Here is a 26310-nt window from a genome sequence, read left to right on the forward strand (position 1 = left end):
TGCCATTAGGCTTGGTGTTAAAAAAGTGAAATATTCTTGAGTCCGGCATAAAACACCAATCAAATAAAATAAATAAAAACAATCAAATGCCGAGGATCATCCAACTTCTAACATTTACATGCAAGTGAAACACGAAAGTGTCATTAAAACTTGTTGGTGACAAATGTTGCTTATTTCCGCTATGTACGTCTTCTGTACAAATAAAAGTTTCAAAAAATCTCCTCCAAAAAGTTGTAACCAACTTGTGATGTCCTAAAAACATTTAAATTTGTCAGAATTTTGATGTGTCATATATCTGAATAAATGAACTAATACTCTGTCACAGGATAAACACTGGCCGAGATCTGGCAGATTAAAAAAAAAAGCAAACCAAACGGCTCCCACCCTCTTCACAGCATCAATCTTTCGTCACCCGTTACATAATTTGGAGAACAATACATGTGACATAAGGACAGTGCAATGACCAGTCACCAATTTTCAATATTAAAACTTTCCATGGAGTTATTAGTGAAACCAATGTTCTTGTTTCAGTACTACAGGGTATATAACAATAATACCTTCCCTTATCGCAGGTAGCTCGGTCAGTTTACAATAGGCCTACGAATCAATACATCAGTCATGATGATACACGTAAAATCTCATTAACACTGTAGCTTAGCTGATGCATTGTTGGTTCAAAGGAAAATGAAAAACCAGCAACACAGCCCTGAAACAGAAAACTCACATCCACGATGTAATCATCAACGAAACAAAGTGACCAATCCTCTTCACTGGGAAAAGGATATTGGCTGATCGCTGGCAGACACATACACACATCATAATCCACGGCGACATCAATATGCAAAAAAAGTGCAGGGATACTTACAAATGGAAAATGACGTAGACACATTAAAGTCCCGCCCACAGACTAGTCTATCACAGGTGAAGGAAGAATCCTGAGTAAAGCTCAAGGTCACTTTGCCGATTCGGAATACCGACGGCAACACACATTCAGCGCGCTCCCAGCTCAGTTTGCGGCAGGTGAATGTCACATTCCACTCTACATACATGGCTTTTATCACAGAACAACAGTTCGGGAAGCAAACTCCAGACACCACAAGTCTCTCTCCCCCCAACATAGAACCTGAGGTAGGGAACACTCTCACTTCATCTGAAACACAAACATGATTGACTGATTCATCGACTGATTGATATAATATTGACTGACCAATGGATAGATGGATGGATAGAATATTGATGGATAGATGGATGGATGGATGGATGGATGGATGGATGGGTGGGTAGGTATATGGGTGGGTGGATGGATGGACAAGTAGATAGATGGATGGGTGGGTCTTTAGGTATATGGGTGGGTGGATGGATGGACGAGTGGATAGATGGATGGGTGGGTAGGTGGATGGGTGGGTGGGTGGATGGATGGATGGATGGATAGCCTGATACAAGATTGATGTATATGAACGAATGGATGAATTGACTGATTGATTAAATATTGACAGATGTGTAAATGGATGGATAAATTGATAAACTATGGATGGTTGGATGGATGGGTATAATATTGATGGAATGAGGATGCATATAATATTAATGGATGGATGGATATAACATGGATTGATGGATTGATGTGTTGACTGATGGATTCATATAATACTGATCGAAAGATGGATGGGTGGATGGATGGATAGACTAGTATAATACGGATGTACACGGACTGATGGATGGATTGATTGATTGGTTAAATACTGATTGATGAGTGGATGGATGGATGGATGTATGCATAGATGGATGGATAGATTGATAAAATATGGATGGTTTGATACATGGGCATAATACTGATGGATGGAAAAATGGATGGATGGAAGGATGGATGGATAGATGGATGATGGATATAATATTGATGGATGGAAGGATGGATGGATGGAAGGAGGGATGGATAGATGGATGATGGATGGATAGATTGATAAAATATGGATGGTTTGATACATGGGTATAATATTGATGGATGGAAAAATGGATGGAAGGATGGATGGATGGAAGGGTGGATGGATAGATGGATGATGGATATAATATTGATGGATGGAAGGATGGATGGATGGAAAAATGGATGGAAGGATGGATGGATGGAAGGATGGATGGATAGATGGAGGATGGATATAATATTGATGGATGGAAGGATGAATGGATGGATGGATGGATGGATGATGGATATAATATTGATGGCTGGAAGGATGGATGGATGGATAGATGGATGGATGGATGGATAGATGGATGATGGATAAAATATGGATGGATGGAATGATTCATATAATATTGATGGACACATGGATGGATGGATGGAAGGATCGGTGCTGGATATAATATTGATGGATGGATGCATGGATTGATATATTGATTGATGGATTCATATAATACTTGTATGTATGGATGGATGGATGGATGGATAGACTGACACAATACTGATGTATAGATCTACAGACAGATGGATTAATTGATTAACAGAATATTGACTGATTGGTGGATAGACGAATAGACAGATGGACTGCTGTTTAACATCTAACATTGATGTATGTGGACTGAAGGATGGACTGATTAATTGATTAAATATTGATAGATGTGTGAATGGACGGATGAACGGATGAATAGCTTGATAAAATATGGATGGTTGCTTGGATCGGTACAATGTTGATGGATGGATGAATGGACGGATTGATACATTGATTGATGGATTCATATAATACTGATGGATGGATGGATAGACTGATTGATGGACTGATGGATGGATGGATGGATGGATGGATGGATAGACTGATTGATGGACTGATGGATGGATGGATGGATGGATAGACTGATTGATGGACTGATGGATGGATCGATGGATGGATAGACTGATGTAATACTGATCCATGGATCTATGGATAGATCGATTGGTTAATAGAATACTGACTGATGGATGGATGGATGGATGGATAGACTGATGGATGGATGGATGGATGGATAGACTGATGGATGGATGGATGGATAGACTGATGGATGGATGGATGGATGGATGGATAGACTGATGGATGGATGGATGGATGGATGGATGGATGGATGGATGGATAGACTGATTGATGGACTGATGGATGGATGGATGGATGGATAGACTGATGTAATACTGATCTATGGATCTATGGATAGATCGATTGATTAATAGAATACTGACTGATGGATGGATGGATGGATGGACTGTTGTTTAACACCTAAAATTACTCAGGAATTTTTCACTTATACGAAGACAATCATCACCTTAGTCTGGACTGATACTTAATTGGACACAAACTTTTCCAGCTGAGTACTATCCTCAGCATCACCTCAAACATGGATCCTTTTCTCAACGCCTCTCAGAGAAAAAAAAAAAACTCCGTAAAAGTTGCGCACAAATGGATGATCGGGCTAAGCTTTTGTCAGGTGTAATATACAGATTCATACGTGAAAGTGATCTTAAATGAGTGAGTGAGTGAATGCTTGGGTTTAACGTTGTACTCAACAATTTTTCAGTCGTATGACGACGAAGGAACCCTTAGAATATATGTAATGTACCTCCTTGCTACTTCACTGAGACGCCTTACCGAAGGCAAGTAAGCCACCCCGTCCGAGCCATTATACTGATACGGGTCAACCAGTCGTGGCACTATCCCCTTCATGCTGAAGCGAGGAAGTTACAACTTCCTCTTTTAAAGTCTTAAGTGTGACTCAACCCAGGATTGATCCTGTATCTACTGCTCCCGAAGAAGACACTCTACCAACTGTGCTATCCGGGCCAGTGGTCTTCAATGAACATATAACAGCATAAAAGGCTGTTGACCACTTCTTGTCACCATGAGCATATGAATAGTGAGAGTAGGGGAATTCCCTGTCTAAGGTCGGAATTGAACCTGCACTCCGTGTGTCTTAGGGTTAGGATTAAAAAAAATAACTTAATAAATAAAAAGAACTGACCAGTTTTTATTGGGGTTGGCCTCTCCGTGTCCGAGGGTTCAGTAAGTTGAAACAAATGCCTCCCTGGTAAGTTGACATTTGTCGAATCTGTTAAATTAATAACCGCTTCAGTGGCTGACCCCATAACGTCTTCTGAACGATTGCCGCACTCAGCGTTATATCCAGCCTGTGTCAACAACAACGACATGCCTAACTTTGAGAGCCAGTGGCTAATGGATCTTAAATCTCATCGGTTACCTGAAATCTTACATCAGGAAAAATAGGAAAATATATAACAAAAAATTTAACATACTTACCAAAAACACTGCAATGCAAAACTGATGTTAGAAACAATATGCAAAAGAGTTCTGGAAAACCTGTACCGAGGAGATTTTTGTTTAATTAAAAGAATTTGTTTACACTATGTAATGATGGGTATATTAAAGAGAAAATATATAGCGCTAGTCCGACATGTTTTCCTGAAAACAATTCCTAAAATAATCACACTGTTAAATACACGTATCATTTCAAAGAGTGACCACTATGAAGAGTTAGAAAGATCATCAAAGAAAACTCTTGTTAAATGTGCAGGAATTAATCGAAAAAAAATGTTTAAGTCATGAAACTGTCATGATGACAGTGTCATGCCAGCTATGCACATTTTAAGAAGCAACAACAAACGTTACAACTAGTAGGCCTAGTGCAAAACTTAATGACAACATTACGAATCTGTTATCATATAATCTTTTTCTTTTATCTTGATCTGATTACTATTAAAGATCTTACCCTAGTGATGGCTTGAGCTGAAATGAATCGAATTGATAAAACGAAATTTGTCTGGCATCAAATCACACACATTTTTGTAGTTGGCTGTGATACCCACACCAGATTAGTTTGCTGTGCCCTGGAAAATGCCAGGAAGTGAAAACTTACCTGTAGTATACATTAATTAACATCCAATTAACCCTGGTTAACTATCCCATTGACAAAACTCCTGACAAACTTTTCACCAAATCTAACGGATTCAGGACATTTCAGCCGATGATTTCACGAATGTTGAATGAACGCATACAGCTTATACTGATGAAACAGTTTACCTATATGCCTACACCGCAAGCACACAAAACATGGCATACTGGGATGCCTTCACATCTGGTTAACGAATGACACCTGTAGAACACGCTCAACTGTATCATACCCTGCTCATTAAGATTAACACACCTTTACTATACTCATCAACTCACACTTTCCAAATAATAATAACATATCCATAATCATTTTTTTTAAAATAAACTCCACAATCGTCAATCTGCCGATCAAAATGTTCCACACAGCTGAGTAAAAATAATAATAAAAAATACCATTAATAAAGTCTAGAATATAAGACACAAAGACACTAAATATCTGTTAAACAACCATTATCAAAGACTTCACACAAGTTAATATTTCTACACCATTTTTATAAAGCTATTAAAATTGTTATACACCAGTTTGATCCATCACAATCACGAGGTAATAAAAAGTTTTATCTTCTTGAAATGAAAGTCTTCTTTCTCAGTTATCCCGAGTGTTACAATTTTTGTTATTATTACCATTATTTTGGAAAAAAATATTTAATGGTTGTACCTGTACACTGACAGCGTCATGTAAATTATGGGAATCTTTCACTAACTTCTATGCAAATTGGCCCTCTTCTTTTAAATGTCATACGTTTTCCAGTTTGTTCATATTATACTTCATATCTGAAAATATATTTAATTGGTTATTTCAAGGAACAATGACACCACCCACATTTCACAGTTTGTCAGTTTTTTCCTTAAATTTGTCAAATACGAACATGTCACGTTATTTTTGGGGGTCACATTTAAACTGAACTGTGGGTTTTACCAAAACCTGTGATGAAAGAGCTTCTCTTTCTACATCATGCTAGTTGACTGTGACAGAAAGCTTGTCAGCTAGGTGCTGCTACCTAGTGGGAGGTGCAAACAGCCAGACATCATCATGTTATTCACACTGCAAGACCTAACAACCACCAAAAACATGTAGAACCAAGAGGTTGGGCTTAACCAGATATCCATATATACACACTGCCAATATTTTTTTCCCTGTCCAAGTAACAGTATTCAATTTCAGCTCCACCCTAAATGAGGAAGCGTCGTGAAGTAAACCCTCTAAATAAATAGTTCCCCATTTTCCTCAAACGCCCGCCGGGCCTAGCAGGGAGTTTCCTTGGAAACACCTTCCTATACTAGCACTTAGTCTCAGAATCTAGGTCACAAGTTGTAGACTTTGTCGGTGGAAGTTAAATAGAGGGGAAGATGCAGATATATGCATACAATATGAATGATATTACAGTTTCTGCTACATCCAAATGATCTTTCTTTTTTCTTGTTTTTTTTTTTTTGTTTTTTTTTTTTCGTATTGGCAGTTGACCACTAATTCACCACTACTGCTGGACACATTGCAGGATATACATGTAGACATGAAGGGATGACTGGATACAGTCACAAGGACAACAGTGGGATCAGTAGACAGACAGACACACAGACAGACTGACAGACACACTCACAAACATACAGACAGAGACGTACAGACAGACTGGCCGACAGACAAGCAAGCGGACAGAGACATACAGACAAACGGGCCAATAGACAGACAGACACAGACAGTACAGGATACACAGTAAACACTCAGTGACGCCTGAACAATGACATTAATGACAGTGGAATCAGTTGACAGACAGACAGGCAGGCAGACAGACCGACAGACAGACAGACAGACAGACAGACAGACAGGCAGGCAGACATACAGAGAGACGAATGCAAGCTGTGGGCAGCATTCTGTCATTACCTGTTGTATCACATGCTGACAAAGACTTTTTATAACATGACATCATGCACCCTTATACACTAGGCTACTTGTAAATCCTAGTGTAATACGTTTAACACTCACAAAATACACACGTTGAAAAACTGTCCCATATCTTTGTTCACTTTATAAAGACATACTTGGAGATGTTACCATTACCTGTCTATATCTTTATTTAGCTACAGCAGTAACAGGTCTTTATTTGCATATTCAACTTCCTAGTACACACTAAAATCCAAATTGAATGGCATGTCCATTTACACGTGCATATTCATAACAAGTTCTATTTCAGTTTCAATTGCATTCAAGTATTCTGAAATTTTTTGCAAGTCATCTAACTCTAAATGTATATAGTAACTATCAGCTTTGCTGAATATTTCACTCTTATTCCATATTATGTACTTTAGCCTATAATTGTCAATACACTTTGTACATTAATCTTTCGACGTGCAATGTATGTCAACTTTTTCAAAGCACATCATTTTATAACAGCCAATGAAGGTCAACCTGAATGTCAGCGTGTAGCAAAATGAAAACCCTGTCTTTCGAGAAATTTCAGGGATTGATTGTATTAGTTTTAGACAATCTTGCCAACCTTAGTAGAGAACAAATCACCAATAACTGGATTTGAGCTCACTATCTCGCTGACAAATCTGGGTGGTGGACTGAAGTACAGAATATGCTAAAGGTATTTAAGGCAAAGAGCAGACATCATCTAGCGTGTGAACAGGGAAGGGTAGACACTCATTGCCTGACACAAGTGTCTTCACTCACACTGAAAAAAAAGCTGTTTTGTTGACTATAGTTTAAAGTATAAAAATGCAAGAAAGTTAATTTACACTTTTTATTTATTTATTTATTTAGTTTAATGTTTAATTCATTTCTTTATTTATAATAATGCTGATAACGGAGAAGTTAAAACCAAAAACACTTAAGTTTTGTTTTGTTTTTTTATACTGCATCTGCACCTTTCATATAGAAGAAAATGTTCCTGCATATGTGTCAGCGAGTTTCCAGATTTAACAGCAGATTCACATTTTGGGTGTAACCCTGTTACACCAACAGCAATGATAGACAATAATACACTGTCTATATACTCCTGTAACAGGAAGTGGATTTGGCCTACAGCTTACCACGACATATTATGCAACTACATTTCACCCAGAAGGAAAACAAAATTGTCCGTTCTTGTCTAAATACAAAATGGTGTCCTCCCAGTACAGTACACAACTAGGATTTCCTGGGAATTATATCAGCTAGAGGATTGCAGAGATTAGAGAAATTATACCCATCACTCAGGATTTAGATTGTCTCCCCTAATAGCGATGAAAACAACTCTGTTTCATCTGACATCTCATAAATTACATAATTATTAATGTAAACATATACACATCAAATTCATCACAATTTTAACACTACACTGATCTCTATATATTACTAATCAGATCCCAACAGTTACAGTGTTATAATATGTTACACTATTTGATCATTTTTACATGATTTTGTTACATAATTATTCCAGTTCTGGTATTTGATCCTGCAATAGTACCTGATCCAGTTACATTGTTTGATCCTGTTAGTGTCTGATCTTGGGTATGATCATGGTCAATGGTATTTGATCCTGCAATAGTACCTGATCCAGTTACATTGTCTGATCCTGTTAGTGTCTGATCTTGGTGTATGATCATGGTCAATGGTATTTGATCCTGCAATAGTACTTGATCCAGTTACAGTATTTGATCTCGTTAGTGTCAGTATTTAATTTTGTTACAGTATATTGGAAAGCATTCAGTAAAAAATTTGACTATCTTAAAAAATACATATTTTAATAATGCCACCTGTAATTTAACAAATTTTAATTCTTCAAACTGTAAACCAGACTGACTACAAATATTAATACCGGTAGTGATCACCATTGTTCAATAATGTGATACTTTTTTTCTCAAACTTTTTTTTCTTCTGAATAAAGTGGTCATACAATGAAAAAGAAACGAAACTATGTAATGTACGTGCATGTGACCGCATCAGACAGACTAATTTGTGATGTGTTTTAAAGCTTGTTACCTGGCCAGACATTGTACCTGTGCACACCTGACAGCTGATTACAATATGAAGGGTGTTCCTGGTGGCATAATCTCAGGTAATCAAACCCTGACCCATGAGCTAAGTGGCAGACTAAATGGGGTCAATTACATTGAGCCCGGGATTGCCCTAGGGTTACAGCTCATATACGCCTCCGCACACATTTAACACACATGCAGACAGATCATATACTCGAAGACACAACAACTTAATGTTCTAGTACCCTGATTTACTAAACTCTCAGTACACTTTCAGCGTTGACTAAAAATCTGAGATATTTACATCAAGCTCTCTCACAAGTTTGTAACCATTGACAATTGTTTCTGAAACAAATTTGGATCCTTTTGAACAAAAAGACCTAACTCACAAGAAATCAAATGGGCATCCTTTACAAGGGGTAAAAAATTTTCTTTTTAATAATTTAAATATATCTTGGGAAAAATAAAAGAGCATTTTCTGATGTTAGTCCCGATTCATTTAGCACTTTAAGAAAATAAAGAAAAAAATATTCTTTTTCAGGCTGAAGTAAAGTCCCTAAGAAACTTATCACAGCATACTGGACAATATCATGCCAAAAAGTAGAGCAATTTAGAGGAGATGCATTCTCACTTGATTTCCGCAGTCACCAGAGATAAAGTACTCACGATATATAAGGATGAGATGACGCAACAGGTCAGGATTTCCAAAATGCCGACATTTTGAAATCTACCGTTTCTCCTCATTGATAAGTAATCAAGCCCATAACTTGAAGTGTCAGCTAGCTCCTCTCAAACTCTCGCCTTCTCAATCAGCACAAAAAAAAAAAAATAAATAAATAAAAAAAAAAAAATGTTGCCAGCAACAATTTTCTTCAAAAGCCATGGGGATCAGGCATTTATTCCTTCCCCCCGTTTTTCTGGTCAGATGTAAGCGATTATCCCACTCCGGTCTTCATGCTGACAGACTGACTGGTGGAGTAGATGTGTTGTTAGCAGCAGTGGTGGGTCGTGCACAAGTGGACTGTTAGCCAGTCTCTCTGTACTAGCCTGCTCCGCCCTGACTCTCACTCATATCACTAGGACCGCTGTCTCTAGGTCACATCCTAAAAACAGCATGGCTAGGCCCCAAATCACAGTATATACTCAATACACTCTCAATCAGGGTGCATGCGTCCTAAAGGGCCCCTCGCAAATTCTAATGCTTTTTTTTTTTTTTTTTTTCATTTTTGGTTCCAGTGACAAATTGAAAAATCTGTTCATTTTACAAAATTATCACCTGTACTAAAACAAAACTTACACCAAGAAGGCATGTCAACCCACTAGTCATTTTCATTTTTATACAAGTTTGCGCAAAATGTACAAAACACTGTAACACTTTTTTTGTAAAAACTGCATTTCCATGGACAAAAAAAAAAAACTGAATTTAAAACTTTGAATTTTCTAAGATATGCATTTGGTTTTTTTTGAGTAATAAATAAGACGAATGCATAAAGAACAGCTTGTCATATTTAAAAATAAATCAGCACTATTTAACTCGAACCTCCTGTGGGAAATTTGCCTGTACAATGTTCTAGGGGGGGGGACGTTTTTGTTAATTTTTACGTAGAAAGAAAAAACTATGAACTCCAATTTCATATTTTTACTAACTCGTTAGAGTTTTCAAAGTTTTGTATATACACATATATATGTACTGACAGACGGATACTCCCTGAAGTTATGTTAGTTGACTGATATCAACTAACTTTTTGAAGAACAGTAATTATAACTGAAAGAGTAAATGCTTAATTGTCATTTTGTAAAGTCTTTGAAAATAAAATAATATTTGTGAGTGTATTTACTGCCATTTTAACATTCCTCAAGATTTTTGAGAACTATTTAAACAAACCAAATATTTGCATGGTCTCTATTGAACATTCAATATTAAGGAGATGTTTTTGTTAGGAGAACCTCTTCTCACTTTTCAGTACACTAACATTTCTTTCATCCTGGTTTATTTACTTTCTTTTCCTCCTTTTTTTTTCCAAACACACTTCAATCCAGCCACACCTATGGCATAATAGAGTCACAGTGAAGGCACAGATCTGGGTCTATCAATAAAGCCATGCAGCCAAGCATCCAATCAGGCGTTGAACACATCACAGAAATATTTCTTACAACTATCCTCCATGTACACACAAACTATTTATCCCATTAACTTATCTTTTTTTTTTTCAAGCAAATTTTTACTAAAAAACTCAGTTATAATAAAAACCATTTGAAGCTTTTGCATCTGGTTCTTTTAAAACGCCTGCAGTGACAATTTCTACACCTTTACAAACAAACTAAAAGTCTATATGATTTGTGGGTTTGTACAAATCTTGAGTTTTATTTGCAAGCACACCTCAATATCTGGGGGTTTTGAATGGGTTTACAAAAACACTCATTAGGTGACTGGAGGGACATGGGGGGTGGGGGGAGGCGTTATCTGACAGAACTCTGTCCTTCAGGGGGTTCTTCCCCTAGGGCAATAGTGTTACACTAAGAGCTACAAGTACCCAATGTTTGCAAAGCACGCTCCAACTGGGTGTAACATGTTTCTGTAGAACAATGTAAACAGCAGAGTTAAGGCCTACCCTATGAATACATGGGAAATACTCTAAAAAAACCTACACAGCTAAAACGTACAATTTATATATACTGTATTCCCCCGACACTTTAGCTTTTATCCAGTCACATACTCTGCTCGATTGTGACTATTTATCACACTTCAAAGGCTTTTTTGTGAAGTTAGATTAACTTCTTGTAGAGTTGGCTTTAAAAGTATTATTTTGATACCAGTATGTGCCTCTCAAAATGCACTTTGACTTTACATTCAGCTTTAGGTGAAATACTGTATGTGCAGTCATTCCCCATATCTGCATTCCACAGTTAATATTATTCCCCTGCACGAGAAATCATTTGTCATGAGGGGGTGAAAATTTGGAAAGACAGGACTGTTCACTTAGGATCCACCTACATGTATGTTTGGAAAACACAAACGAACGGCAGATACATTTATCATCAGCCATCTAAATTTACACAGCTGTCAAATTAAAAGCTCCCACAAAACATCATCAGCATTTATTTCCTGTTGAACACTCATCAGAACAAATATTAAATCCATTCCATATTATTCTCTATGAATGAAGTAATATTATTAATGTTCAACAAGCCATCTTTCGGAGTGAAATTACGTCATTAATATCCATAATTCATAATTGTGTATATGAACTGCAATCAAGTCTTATTTCTGTCAATGAAGTGCAATCATTCACATCAATAATTCATATTTGTGTATGTGAAGTGCAATCATTCACATCCATACAATAATTCTTCTAAAATTTGGGATAGATATTAGCAGTGTTGATAGCAATATTATACATTTCTTTACCAGCCTTTTGGAAAAGTAAAAATAAGAGTATGTTGTTGATGAGATGGTCTAACAATGCCAGGAAAAAGAAACTCAATATTCCTGCTAGAATTACATATGTATTGGCTAAAATGAGCAGACCAGGTGTCCCAAAATTGAGAAGAAATAAGGTAATTCATATTTCTGTCTACGAAATGCAATCAATGATCTCCATTGTTCATACTTCTATCTGAAACAATGTCCTATTACAATGCATATTTCAAAGTTGTTTGAGTAAAATCCATAATTCAAACTATAAATATTACATCTCTCATATCAAATCAATAACAACAATATCTCAAATTCATTTTTCAACAAAAACGTTTCAAAGATCACCTGTAGCCCCCAAAATGTCCTTTTCATAAAATAATCCTATGTACGCATGTACATCTAGGAAAAAGTCCTTCGGACTTCACAGGAACTGACCATCAGAGATACATGAGCAGTTTTATGAACACGAATACCAATATCCAAAAAGGCTATCAGCGAAGTGTCCAGAATAGAGTGTCACTTTGACATACCTGTACTAAACTGGTGCCACCCGATTACTGACACTCAATAAATGTGCCTAATCATACACACAATTCCCATTAATTCATAAAGGCCAATTTCTTCTCACATAAATGTAGGTTTACGATTACCATTCTTAGTATTAAGTGTCACAAGAATTAGAGATACAATACAATTGTGAGTAAATAACAAAAGTCACATAAAACACCTAGCCTAACTAACACCTAAAACAGGTACAACCTGTCACAAAGTTACCTCTTTGCTATTAGTCAAAATAATATACATGCTGTTAATGTGCCTTTATACCTTTTGTGCTCTGATATTTTAACTACATGTTAATTAGGATCTTTTGTGCTTTGATGTTAATTAGGATTTTTCTTCCACAACACCAATATTATTACACAGGGCCCTCTCTCACAAAACTTTGCAAATCAATTTTTTGTAACTTTTCTCTTAAATGATGTCACTTTATGGCACTGTAACTTCGACAACGTTGAAGATACATAGAAGATACAAGGAGCTTGACTTACAAAGTTTTGTGGATGAAGCCTCAACTGTATCAAACAGTTACAATGTCAGAGCGGCCATACATTCTTCACACACCTATAGATCAACACTAACCTACCTATCCAAGCATTCTCTGCGCAATGACCTGTCCCTCCACATCTGTAACAAGCGCATATGTGAATCATGCGCACCGCGGTGCATGCCTAGCTGAATTGCTAGTTCAGAGTTTTGCAAATTTGCATGCCTTACTCTTCACAACTATAGTCCCTAATGTACTGTGCTGACTGTGTCACAAAAGTGACTTCCTGAGCGAAATTGCACTGGGCAGATTTGAGCGTACGAGTTGTCTAGCCACCTACAAAGGGAAGCAATTCAGGGATTCTTCCGACAGCCGAGTCTCGTGCCTTATTCACCAAACAATGAAACAATGTTACAAAAATGTACAGCCTAAGCAGCATATCAAGTCTGATCAAATATTTCCATGTTACAATTAAGAAAGTCGCCTTCCGAAGCAAGTAACGGTAATCACTTAACTGGCAAAATTGTATGCTGTCAAGATTGTTCTAGACTTAAGTCTGTTTTGTTTGACGTAAGTTTGATTGACTCCAGTCTGATTCATTTGACTGCCATGTCTATTTCACAAAAGTATCTCAACCTTCCCAAATACATGTGGCACAACAAGGTACCGCTCTCCCTGTTTCAACACAATTGCTTTTCCTTCCAGATGGCCAAAGAGTCTCTTTTGTCTCTCACTCCAAAAGACAACCAGATGTTCTCACTGTAAGATGTGTGAAGCTGTTTAATTTGTGTATGCACATGTTTCTAAATGCCTATAAGTGTATGTCCTCTCCAGTGGGTGTCCACTCCTCTGTGTGCCCTTCCCAGTGTGTTAGTTAGTGTGTCTCTGAAGTTAGCCAGGTGCAGTGAGGAATGTCTTATCTTACCATAGAACACCTCTGGGGTTTCCTATCATGGCGGTGATACCATTTTCCTTCACTACAAGGGCTGCCTCTACTTTCAGTCTGAGCGAAAAACAGCACAACACTTTGCCAAAATGTTTCCTCCTTCACTTATTACGGAAATGTTAATATTGTTAATAATGTCAAAGTGTTTCTTCATGAGGATCAATTGATTTTGCCTACTGTATTGTCATTATACTTTTTAAGACTGCCTTTAGAGGGAAGAAAAATGAAAGACAGATAAAAAGTGTATTTAAAAATACATGTTTTAATGGATTTCTTTTCGTAGGGTTAAAGTCAAATGTTTTCAAACAGCAGCACTTGGATGCATTTCACTATGTACAAAAAAATCTAAGAAGAATTTGTTTCCATTGCGTAGGATTGACACACTTGAGGCTTACTGAAAATTTACAAGAAACTTGTTTTTAAGTGGAGTCAACTTTCTGAGCAGAAGACAAAAAATAAGTCCCATCTGTTGCAAAGTTCTTGCTGATATCAAACGTGTTCTTGTAATGGTCGCACCTAAAGGATTAAAAAATAAAATCCCCCCCAAAATGATAGGTGAAAGTACTTACCACCTGTTGTTGTAAGGACTTGGAGGGTGTGTCGCTTCGTGCGCATATAGCTGTAGCAGGACGGGGTTGGCAAATGGTGCAAGTCTATCCATGCAAACACACGTAAAACATGGAATATCAAGGCACAGGTAACAGGTACAAGACACAGGTGAGGTAACAGGCACAGGTAGATGTAATGAGGGATATGCTATCATTCACACATGTACATGTAACAAACATCCTACATGCGGAAATTATTACAGGTAAGACAAAGGACAACAAAATTAAAGACATACAGCATAATATCATTACAGGCACAGGTACACGTAGGATATTACAGGTAATCAATATCATACAGATAGTAATGAGTACTAACTTAGTCACATAACATTACACAAAGGTTTGATATATTAACGGAAATTATCAATGTTAAAAAAAAATGCACACACAGTGGGGCAAAGACAAGCATTAAGTTTCATACAGGTAGGAAGATATATGTAAATCAGCCATTCATTGTAATTAGCCACACAGGTAAAAAGACATATGACACAGGTTGACATCAGTCATATAGCACGCTATAGATTTCACACCTAGGCTTACAAAAGGTGACACACAAATTAAACGATAGCCAGTCTGCTATACAGCTCATTACACAAATGTCTCATTATCATTTCAGAAGATAACACTAATATAATTCCCATAAATTTTCTGCAAGTTCGAAAGAACTGTTCTTCAGAAAAAAATGGTAATATGTGTAACGCTTAATAAAAAAAAAAAGGCACTAGTAGCATCAGCTCTCTGAAACAGCTGTAGATTATTGTTATATTTGTCAGACAAATTGAATGAATTCGGAAAAGTCAAACTGCACATCAATATTTGATCTAAGCGTGGGTTTACTTCTGGAAACAAATTTCTAGCCATAAATCTCATCTCTGGCATCAAATTTGTCAATGTGTTACCAGAAGTGTTTTAACATTTGCCCCCAAATGTGTACACCCGGCTTTTGTGACATCGAGTGCCTGGTGCCCCTAAACCTCACACCGGCATATGCCAACAGGAAGACAGGACGTATTGTTGATGTTTGGAAACCACTAAAACCCAAAAGGCATGGGAGGGAGCTGAAATATAAACTGGCAGATTGAGGCGTAAAGGGACAGATGTCTTCAGTTCTTAAATTGCACCAACTTTCCTGTTGCCACACATTTATCTGATAGCTCTACAGTAATATCTCAAAATGTTAATCAATTTTCCTGTTGCCACACAATTATCTGATAGCTCTACAGTAATATCTCAAAATGTTAATCAATTTTCCTGTAACCATCATTTGTCTGATGCCCCTACTGTAACAAAATTCAAAATGTTGATCAACTTTCCTGCTGCAATAATTTTGATTAACCTATACCATAATGAATAAAAATGTTGATCATACTGCAAAAAATTAAAATGCTGATCAACTTTCCTGTTGCCACACATTTATCTAATTAATATCTCAAAAAATGTTGATCACCTCTCCCATTGCCATCATGCCTAATGGCTCTACTATAAAATATCAAAAGGTTTATCGCCTTTCCTGTTGTCATTATTTTTATGACAGTCCTACCACGACAAATCAAAATGCTGATCAACTCTCCTGTTGCTACACATTCATTCGATAGCTTTACAGTAATTAATATCTCAAAATGTTTTGATCAACCTTCCCATTGCCATAATCTGTCCCGTGGCCCTACTACAAAATATCAAAATGTTGATACCTGGTGTAAAAAATCAAAATGTAGATAAACTCGCTATCATCGGCCTTCATCAACATGCTGATCACCTTTCTTGTTGCTATCATTATTATCATGATCCTACTGAAAACGAATCTATATGTTGATTAACTTTCTGCTGCCATCATATGTCTGGTCCTCTCAATTATCAACAAATCAAAATGATGATTTATATTCCTGTTACCATCATCTGCGTGATGGGTCTACCATAAGAAATCAAAATGTTTCTGTTCCAATGGTTTACAGCAAGTTTCAGCATTCAGTGCATTGTCAGTAAAATATCTCAAAATGTTGATCACATTTAATCCTCCTTTCACATCAGTAATATCTCTTCCTTTTGATCAACTTTTCTGTTGCTATAATTATACTGATCTGATATTTCTCTGACAAGGTCTCAAAATTCTGCTACAATTAGGCAGTTTCCATGAAACTATCTCAAAATGCTGATCAAATTAAGAAGCAATAAACATTAATACGGTTTACAATGAAACTAAAATCAAGAAAGTTATCTCACATTGTATAATGTTCAGATGAATAAACAAAAACATTATCTTCTGGGTTGTCTGGTCCATTTAAACAACTTGAAGGTAAATACTTTCCAGTCAAATGAATCCCAAGAACTTGACTAAGAGGTATTACACGTAGAAGATATACCTCGGTTTATCAGTGTTATTCACTCACCTCCCCCCTCCCCTCCTCCCTTCCTTCCCCCAAACTCTGTAGATCCCCTTCGTATCCGCATAGCGGACAGGGTGGACCCTAAACTCACATTCATTTCCTCTGCACATTAGCCAATCAAAAACCAGGAAATTAACTCTGGGGCTAAGGTCAGAGGTGACTTCCTATGGACATCTCAGCCAATGAAAAACACATGTAGCTGTTGTCAGGACAACTGCTTAAGGTGCTTATGGTCAAAGGCTGCATGAATCAATACTGCATGGTGCCATTATGAATAAGGCGGCTTTACTATTTCTAGCAACACAGGAGACCTTCATTACTTCAAAAGCTGGAATGTAAAATGATTACTTCATATATATACTAAAGCTTCACTCAGTGCACAAGATATACACTAGTACCCTTAAAACATTATCTGTTCAAGTTGACGAGATATTTTTCAGAATGGAGAACTCTCTTAAAACTTAACATTCTCTAAGTTTTTAGAGTGAGTTATATGGGTTTGAAAATAAAATATTCCTAATTCACTAAGGTTAAGAAATTAAATGATTGATTCACTTAAAGATGTCATTTATTTATTTGACTGATGTTTTACGCCATACTCAACAATAGTTCACCTACATGACGGCGGCCAGCATTATGGGGCAGAGCCCGCAGAAAACCCACAACCATCCACAGGTTCATGTCATTTACTACTGATATTAATACTATTTTTGTTATTATTATTATTACTACTGATGATACATCAGACAGCCACATATAAATGTACCGATACATGGTTTTGTTCTTTGTTTTCCATGTCAATTGCTATCTATATTAAGTACCACTCTGAAGTTTTATCCACCCAAACTGTTAAGGGCCATATCTGAGCCTAAGCTTAATTAGTAAATACAACCAATTATTAAGAACAGTTAGAGGCATGTAAATTTTCAACATACCAACATGCATGCATTCATCTTCTGACTTTCACGTTCATCATTATTATTTTTGTACGTAAATCCATTCTCATAAAATGACATTTATTCTAGATGAACATGTAAAAGTAATACATACTGTAAAAAAAAAAAAAAAAAAAATGCGCTGTGTTCAACAAATCTTCAGATTTTCCACCAACTGATGCGGAACATTTCACCCACCGAAAAACTTTCTCATATTCAAAACATCAATAATGTCCTCGTAACTGTCATAATACACCCCAGCACCCAGCACTAGTTAAAATATTACATAAAAGCTCCTTATAAAATTCTCCCCATGGATTTGTAAATAATTACTAATATTAAGCAAACTAAACTGGTGTGAGTTACAGAATAAATCAGCCAATCATATTTCTAAAATAAGCAAGCCATCACTATGGTTACATTAATATTAATTAGACATAACAACCAATCAAACTGAGGTACTTTCATTTCCACCAATGAAATTTCTAATCATCAGGCAATGAATAATTGACAACAAGTCAATTTTCCGCTGGAATCATGAAATGCTCTTTCGACTGGTGAAAATGGAAAAAAAAATGTCCATAGCAACAATTAACTGATGTTAATAATTCATATAGCTAACTACATGTTTATTCTAAAACTGAAAGCTTCTAAAAAGCAACTACAGCTTTCATGCATATAGCCATCATGATGATTAATATATTTAACAATTCATGCTACAATGTTCTTTGTCACTGAAATTCAAACAAGGAACATTGTTGCAAAGGAGGTACAATATATACAACAGTCAAGAAACATTCTGTGAATCAATAACCAAGGGAAAAACTTCCATCATATTTTTTTTTTCACAGCAACTTAACCTGTTAAATCTGATAAACTTTTTTTCAAAGCTGGTCCACAGAAAGTTGTAAGACTGGCATGCATGATGTGAAAAGTGATTTTAATGTGGGTTTGATGAAAAGCCTAGTTTGAAACACAGACATATATGTGTACCAAGTGCTGTATGTTATGAACTAATATGTGTGTGAGAACAGATTAAGGAGAAGGTAAGCAGTGGAGTTATAATAGACAGAAATGATGAGAGACAGATAGGAAATGGCTGGATTTTGGTTTTTTACACTTTTTGGAGAGGGGGTGATGAGAGGGGCGAATTTCATACAAATTGTGAATACAGTTAACAATATTCTTTTTGCCAAGACATTAAACTTGTCAAACATTTCATATAATTAAAATCAATTCTTTTTTTTTTTCAGAGATAAAATACTTTCTTGACATAATACAACCACCCTTTTTTTATTTCCTTCTACATGATTCGTCATACTTTTCCAATAATCCACAGTTTCAATTCAACACTGACACAATGATGCACCAAGGGACATAATTCAAGATTACTGAAGACTTCTCTGACCATGCTGGGTGGTTTCCCTTGACATCTTAACAGGGGAATACTTTCTGAATGTTAAACTTTGTATTAAGTTCTAATGTCACAAAATAGTATACCATTTTATATTGATTGCTTTTCCCCTTTATTTCCGTGAGATTTTACAGGCATTTTAAAATACACCTGCTTGTCAAATCATCTACGTTTTAATTCAGCAGAAAAAACTGAAAAATTTCACAAAAAAAAAAAAAAAAAAGGATCAAAATAAATGGACTATTTTCCAAAACTCTGGAACAATTAAAGTACAATGAATGGTATTCATTGGAAGATGATATAAAGGACAGAGTGAATAACGGGGGGGTGGGGGTGGGGGGGGTGGGGGGGAGGGTTTCGAGAGGCATTAAGGAGATTAATGAGGTTAAATGAGTAGATGAGTTTTATTATTATATCATGAAAAGTCAGACTGGAAATTAAAGTTTAATATAATTTGAATTAAATATTATTAAAACCTCACACAATGTAAACTGGGTGATTTAATCAGTAAGGTGAGAGTTAAATTTAACCTATTTGATGCATGTCATCAACAATTTGACATTTTCATAGTGAATAGTTAATGTCAGTCCGCAGTAATTAACAGAATAAATACGTTACAACTCTGGTGCAAGGGAGATCACTCTAGAAATGCTAAAGACATAGATAAACAGTACATCACACATTTTTTGCTATATGTAATAACACATGTAATCAGTTCTTACAGTTGTACATATAATCAGAGAGAGAAAAGATTGAAAAATAAATACTAAATACTGATTCCATAAATAAACAACAATGTAAAGGTACAAACACACGTAAACTGACACAAAATATCAAGAATTGTTTCCACACCACATTTAAAATTGACAAACACTGAAATTTTTTTTTTTTAACTATCAAAGCATATTGATTTAGCATGAATGATATATTACCAGTTTGCAGGTTTGCCAAAAACACACTGCAACCATTTAACACTAAATCTTCTAATACTCCAAAAACAATTACATTAGAAATATCTGTAGTTATCAATGTTTGTCATATTTATCATTTAAAGATCAAAAGTTGTGGATGTTGCCAAGACAGACCCACAGGAGACATAAAGCAGGCATAATAACATAGAGCACTACCACCACATATGCATACATAGTACATGTACACACCACAATCTCAAAACCCTCTACCTTTGCCTATGTTTAGAGATAAACCCACATGGCTCAAATGAGTGCAGCTTCACTTCAAAACCCTAGGCCCTCTTTCACAAAACTTTTTTGTAAATCAATTTCTCTTAACTTTTCTCTCGTAAAGGACGTCGCCTTATAACATTATATATGTTATCTAGCCGTCTTTTATGGAAAAAAAAGTAGCCAGAAATACTACTTACAAAATTTGGGGCCTGGTCTTAAGCATGTGAAACACTGCGATGTTTTAACAGTACAGTATGTAGACACTGCTTGCTTACAGCATTGAAAAGAGCAAAGGGACCCCTGTACAGTTTTAAACCTTGCTGCACAGTCCTGGGCGGTATTGCACAGTAAAAGTACAGTTTTGCATACACAGCTGATATACGGTACTTTGTGGCTCACAACTGCACAGTGCTATGCAACTGCTGCCAAGTATCATGCAGTAAACAAGTGTTCATGACAGCACTCTACCATCATGACCATGCAACCACTGACTGGGTGGTACAGATATGAAACTGTCAGACACAACTGTACAGATATGAAACCGTCAAACAGAACTGTACAGATATGAAACTGTCATACAGAACTGAACAGATATGAAACTGTCAGACAGAACTGAACAGATATGAAACTATCAGACAGAACTGTACAGATATGAAACTGTCAGACGGAACTGCACCTCTTGTACCTAACTGTTAAGAGGTGTGTTTCTGGCCTATAGAAGGTTTACTTATACGTCCATACACAGGCTGGAGTTTCCACCAAATTTACACTTCTAAACCAACAGATAAGTCCAGCTTAAAATGGTTCAGTACTGCTTGTGTTACATAATACCCTCTTCCACATCTGAGCCTTGCATTTGTCAACTCGCTATAACATATGCTTTATCGAAACCAAGGAAAACCAAAATAACCATTCTTAGTGCTTTGGGTTCTTGTACGATGCTAAAATTATCTCCTAGCACAAGCAAAGGTAGAAGATTTTGGGTAATGTACAAAACACAGGGGGTACACACAGTCGCATATTTACCCTATACCCCTAAGGCATAACCCCTGGGGGTGTGGGGGACATTTTACCTGGTTTACTGCTAAGTCCTCAGTCAGTGTGAAATTATCAAGAAGGTTTTTTTTGTGTAAATATCACATTAGAAGATAACATTTTGTAGTACTGTCCAGTTTAGGCTTTAAAAAGTTACTGAATTCTTTCAATTGTGTTCTTGAGATATTGAAGATACAATGCACTTGAAACTGTAACAATGCATGTAAAATTTCATGTATGTAACCACGAAAAGACATTACCAAAAAACTACAACCTGTTTAGCTCTAAGAAAAAGTTGTGACCCACACTCAGGACAAGTTTGAATTGAAGATGCAAGAAGCAAATTTATACAGTTTACAATAAAGATATTGACATCAATGTTCTAAATTGTTTTATAGTCTCTTTATGAGCTTTCAGGAATGCTATAGACACATTAAAGATTTTTTTTGTCAAACTGAAGTTCAAGTAGTCATGAGGAAAAGTACAAAAATAAGACATTTACACGAAGAAATTAAATGTGAAATATCAAACACACAGAGAAAACGATTAATGACGTATCACACACTTTTAGCTCAACCAATCACAAACAATTAAGGATTGAGCAGATGGATTATGTAATTTTAGATTTAATAAAATGTTGTGTAAAGTCTTATGTGTACATGTTGTAACTTTGTGAGAAAATAGGGGCCATGCGATTCTTTCAAAAGACATAGTTTCAAAAAATGAAAAAATGAAAAATGAAAAAATAGAAAGGCAAGCAATTTGTTTAAGGCGGTATTCTGGCAACTCATTCAAGCTTCAAAAGTTGTATATTAAAATTCTGGTTTAATCACATAAACTGGAGAGGACGGCACGATTATTTTACATATTAAGCTGACAGATAGATGTTAAAAGAGAAGGGAAAGACAGAGAGAGATAGAGCACCCATCACCAATAACAACAACAACATCCACAGAAACCATCACCATGGTTACAGAATTGGGTTAGAAACCAGTACTGTGTATCAAACTATGTTCTATGCCATATTACATGCAGCCATCTATCTTCAGACCAGCCTGAACCACAACAACAGCGCCTTCCTTATTTCCAAGAGAGTCAATTCTCAACTTCGTCCAGTTTCGAATTTTAAGTACCCATACCAACTGAGATCTTAGTTCAACAATTTTCTTATCTTCATTTAACACTTTTTTTTTAAAATACCATAATGCATGTATTGCAGAGATGTAATTTACATGTAGAAACAGGTGAAAAGATGTGAAAGAGACATATGTCGTGTCAATTTGAAAAAGGCATATTTATATGTGTGGGAATTCAGACACTCTAGTTTGGCAATGATTAAACATTCTCTTATTACATTTGCCAAAGAAGGGCATTTTCCACTTAGAAATATCAACCAACAGAAGACATTCCTGGAAGACCAGCAGAAAACCTGAGAGCCTTAAACTCATATGACAGCACTTACCGAACCAGAATCTGTCTTACAAAGCAGATACACCCTTTTTTGAAAAATCAATGCCATGAAATTACACTTAAAATACTTCCAGTGTGGTCAGAGACAAAGAGAGAGAGGGAGAGAGAGATAGAGTCTTGTATACATGCAGAAGACAAAGAAAGAAGGGTTATAGAAGGAAAATGTGATCAGTTTGAAAAAGCCACAGAGAGTAAAAACAGAAACCTGGGATAATATGGTATACCACAGAAAGTGAAGAGATAAGCAGAGAGCTCCTCTGATTCAGACAGAAAGCTTTAAACTTTCAGAAGGATAAGCGAAACCACAAGATATTTCAGAAAAAGGCTGATACAAGACCCAAATGAGCCCTAACATTTTATGTATGTTCTTAGTTCAGAACTCTTTTGTTGTCTTTTACATGGCAAACTTCTTCTGGGAAACAGTCAAGATGGAGTACTTTATGAAAACAGTTCAACATACTCAATGCAAAAGAGTTCCAATTTCAAGGGAAATAACAACTCTCCCTAATGTGGCCTAGTAGAGTTGTTTCTTTTTCTGCAAGTTTCAAAAGGCTGAAGATGTTCTGAACCAATTAATGAATGAAAATTCTTTCCAATTTCAGAACGACTGAAAACAAAAAGCAAACACGAGTGTTGATTTGTGAACGTTTGCTTGATTTCAAGTTTCTCTTGCGTCAAAAAACAATGTTGCCATGGAAACCAGCAACCAATCAGGTGTCAATGTCTGTGAAAATCAATGAATAATGAAAATAACTACTACTAAAAAACGAAGTGAGTGAAGTGAGTAATGGGAAAAACAAAAGTGTGATGGATAATGGAGGGATAAAAGCATATCCAAGCACTACAAAACAAAACGACAAACAAAAAAGTAAACAACTGAAGAACATTCAAGACAATGATGAAATGAGGTGGACATGAAAAGCCAGGGAATGGTATATGACCTACAGCAGCCCAACTATGCCAATAACTGTAACCATAGCAACCTTGATCTAGTCAAAATCTAATGACAGACCCAAGATTCTTGACCAAGAGAAAAACATAATAAATAATGACAGCAAGACAAAAGGGATGACTATAACATATCCAACTGAGATATATCTAAAATGGAAGGAAGGGGACTAATAAAAAAAAAATGTAGAACTTATAAAACTAAACTGGAACGAAAGCTGGCGGGTGATACAGTCGATACATTTTTCTTGCCCACTTTCCCAAAACTTTGCAAGACTTTTCTTGTTTATGCATGAAATACCACAGGAAAAAAAAATCCCAGAATTTGGAATATATATATTTTTAGCAAATATGATGTACCGTAAAAAAAAAAAAAAATATCTGCTGTACGAATTTGTGCAAATGAATTGGTAAAGTGGTATTGACTATAGGAACTACAGGCTGGTGGCAGAAGTAGACTAGGCTGATGATATTGATAGACACACAGTTACCAGCACATGGACTTTCACCTGTGCTTCCTCCCCACCAAGACCGCTCGTAACATCGCCTTCGCTATTTTTACCAGTCGTCCACTCTATACGATTGTAATTGAACATTACAAACGATAGATAGCCATCTGTTATAAGGACGGCTTGAAAAGTGTTTCTCTGAAAACAAACAAAAAACAAATCGAAATTTATTTATTTATATATTTCTTTGGTGTATAATGTTGTACTGTGACACCAAAACTGGTCAGGGTTACGGGTACGAAGAACGGAGTGCTCAGGTTAATTTCACCTCTGACCTTCACCACAGCTTAAGGGCCAGAAGGTCACAGGTTACCAGCGCTTTAACCATCAGCAAACAAACGGTAAGAATAAAAATAAAAAGAAAACCAAAGAAAAACAGAATGATTTTAAAACAGAAAATCAAATATCTGCCATTTAGGACAAAATGCTTTCCATCTAACTCAGATATTTCATCTGTGTTTTAAAACTTACTCGTTACTTTTAAGACTTGTACACCAACAACAGCGGGGTTAATGGGTAGAGGAAAACCATCTGAGCCCCAGGGAAAGCGAAACACTTTGTGTAGAGGTTATCATCCACATTCAAAAGCCTACAATTCTACATACATGTATTTATACGGATCATGAATCAAGCAGTCCTATTTCCTCTTCAGTGGCAAAACATCAATGGATCATTGCCTGCAGAAATATGTATGAATTCTAACCTGTTTCCTTAAAAAAAAACATCGCGTTATTACTCAGTGTTTGTTCATCTCCTTATTAGCAAACAAAGACACACGTTCCCAGCTATGAGTTCATAGGAGCCTAATTTGCATATTAAACGAGACTTGCTGACAGAGTAGAGGGGCTCGTAATGGGATTACTATGGGAGGATGAAGTTTCTTTGAAACACAGACTACGTGAGATGAAATGAGCTATATGCAAACTGTGTTAGAGTTTTTTTAACATGAGTATTTTCATCAACATATCAAGCACATGGATATACTTGGATATCAAGTTTTGACCACAATATGGTTGTGGACTAACATTTAATTCAGATTTCATTGTTAAAATCTGCTGGCTACATCTAAATCAGAAAATACATTAGTAAACAATTAGTTTTCTAACCAGAGCCTACAGGGTGTCTCAGCTTGAATACCACTTTAATGGCTTTCTGCAAGTCGTAACTTTTACAATACAATTATTCAATGAAATAATTGATTTTAAACGAAGCAAGATAAGTTTTATATAAAAAAGGATAAAACACTGATGGCCATTTCTTTTATTTGTTTCATTACATTCTGTTTTTCTACTTTTCCACATGAGGAGATTTAATCTTTCTACCTGTATGCCAAGAAACAATTACAGGTAAATGGAGTTAAAATGGCACAGGTACAATTGTGTCGTGAACATTCACCTGTGGCATTTATTAATTCCTGAGATTTGACTTGTGTTCTAAACCAATCACTAAACTTGTCTATTACAAGCACCACGATAGATACATGTATCAGTGTATGAACTAACGACTCAAAACTCGCAGCTAAAATTCTAAGT

General features: G+C 36.2%; 1 protein-coding gene across 1 annotated transcript in view; it reads right to left on the reverse strand.

Moving 5' to 3' along the window:
- LOC135480310 (protein mesh-like) overlaps nt 1–26310 on the reverse strand; it is a 99961-nt gene that overhangs the window by 35119 nt on the left and 38532 nt on the right. The window contains exons 3-5 of the mRNA XM_064760120.1: nt 24779–24916; nt 3976–4141; nt 866–1150 (exon numbers count right to left, since the gene is read on the reverse strand). Coding sequence (XP_064616190.1) covers nt 866–1150; nt 3976–4141; nt 24779–24916 — 589 coding nt within the window. The remainder of the gene's footprint in view (nt 1–865; nt 1151–3975; nt 4142–24778; nt 24917–26310) is intronic.

The sequence above is a fragment of the Liolophura sinensis genome, chromosome 13 (assembly GCF_032854445.1).
Source record: "Liolophura sinensis isolate JHLJ2023 chromosome 13, CUHK_Ljap_v2, whole genome shotgun sequence".
Classification (NCBI taxonomy): domain Eukaryota; kingdom Metazoa; phylum Mollusca; class Polyplacophora; order Chitonida; family Chitonidae; genus Liolophura; species Liolophura sinensis.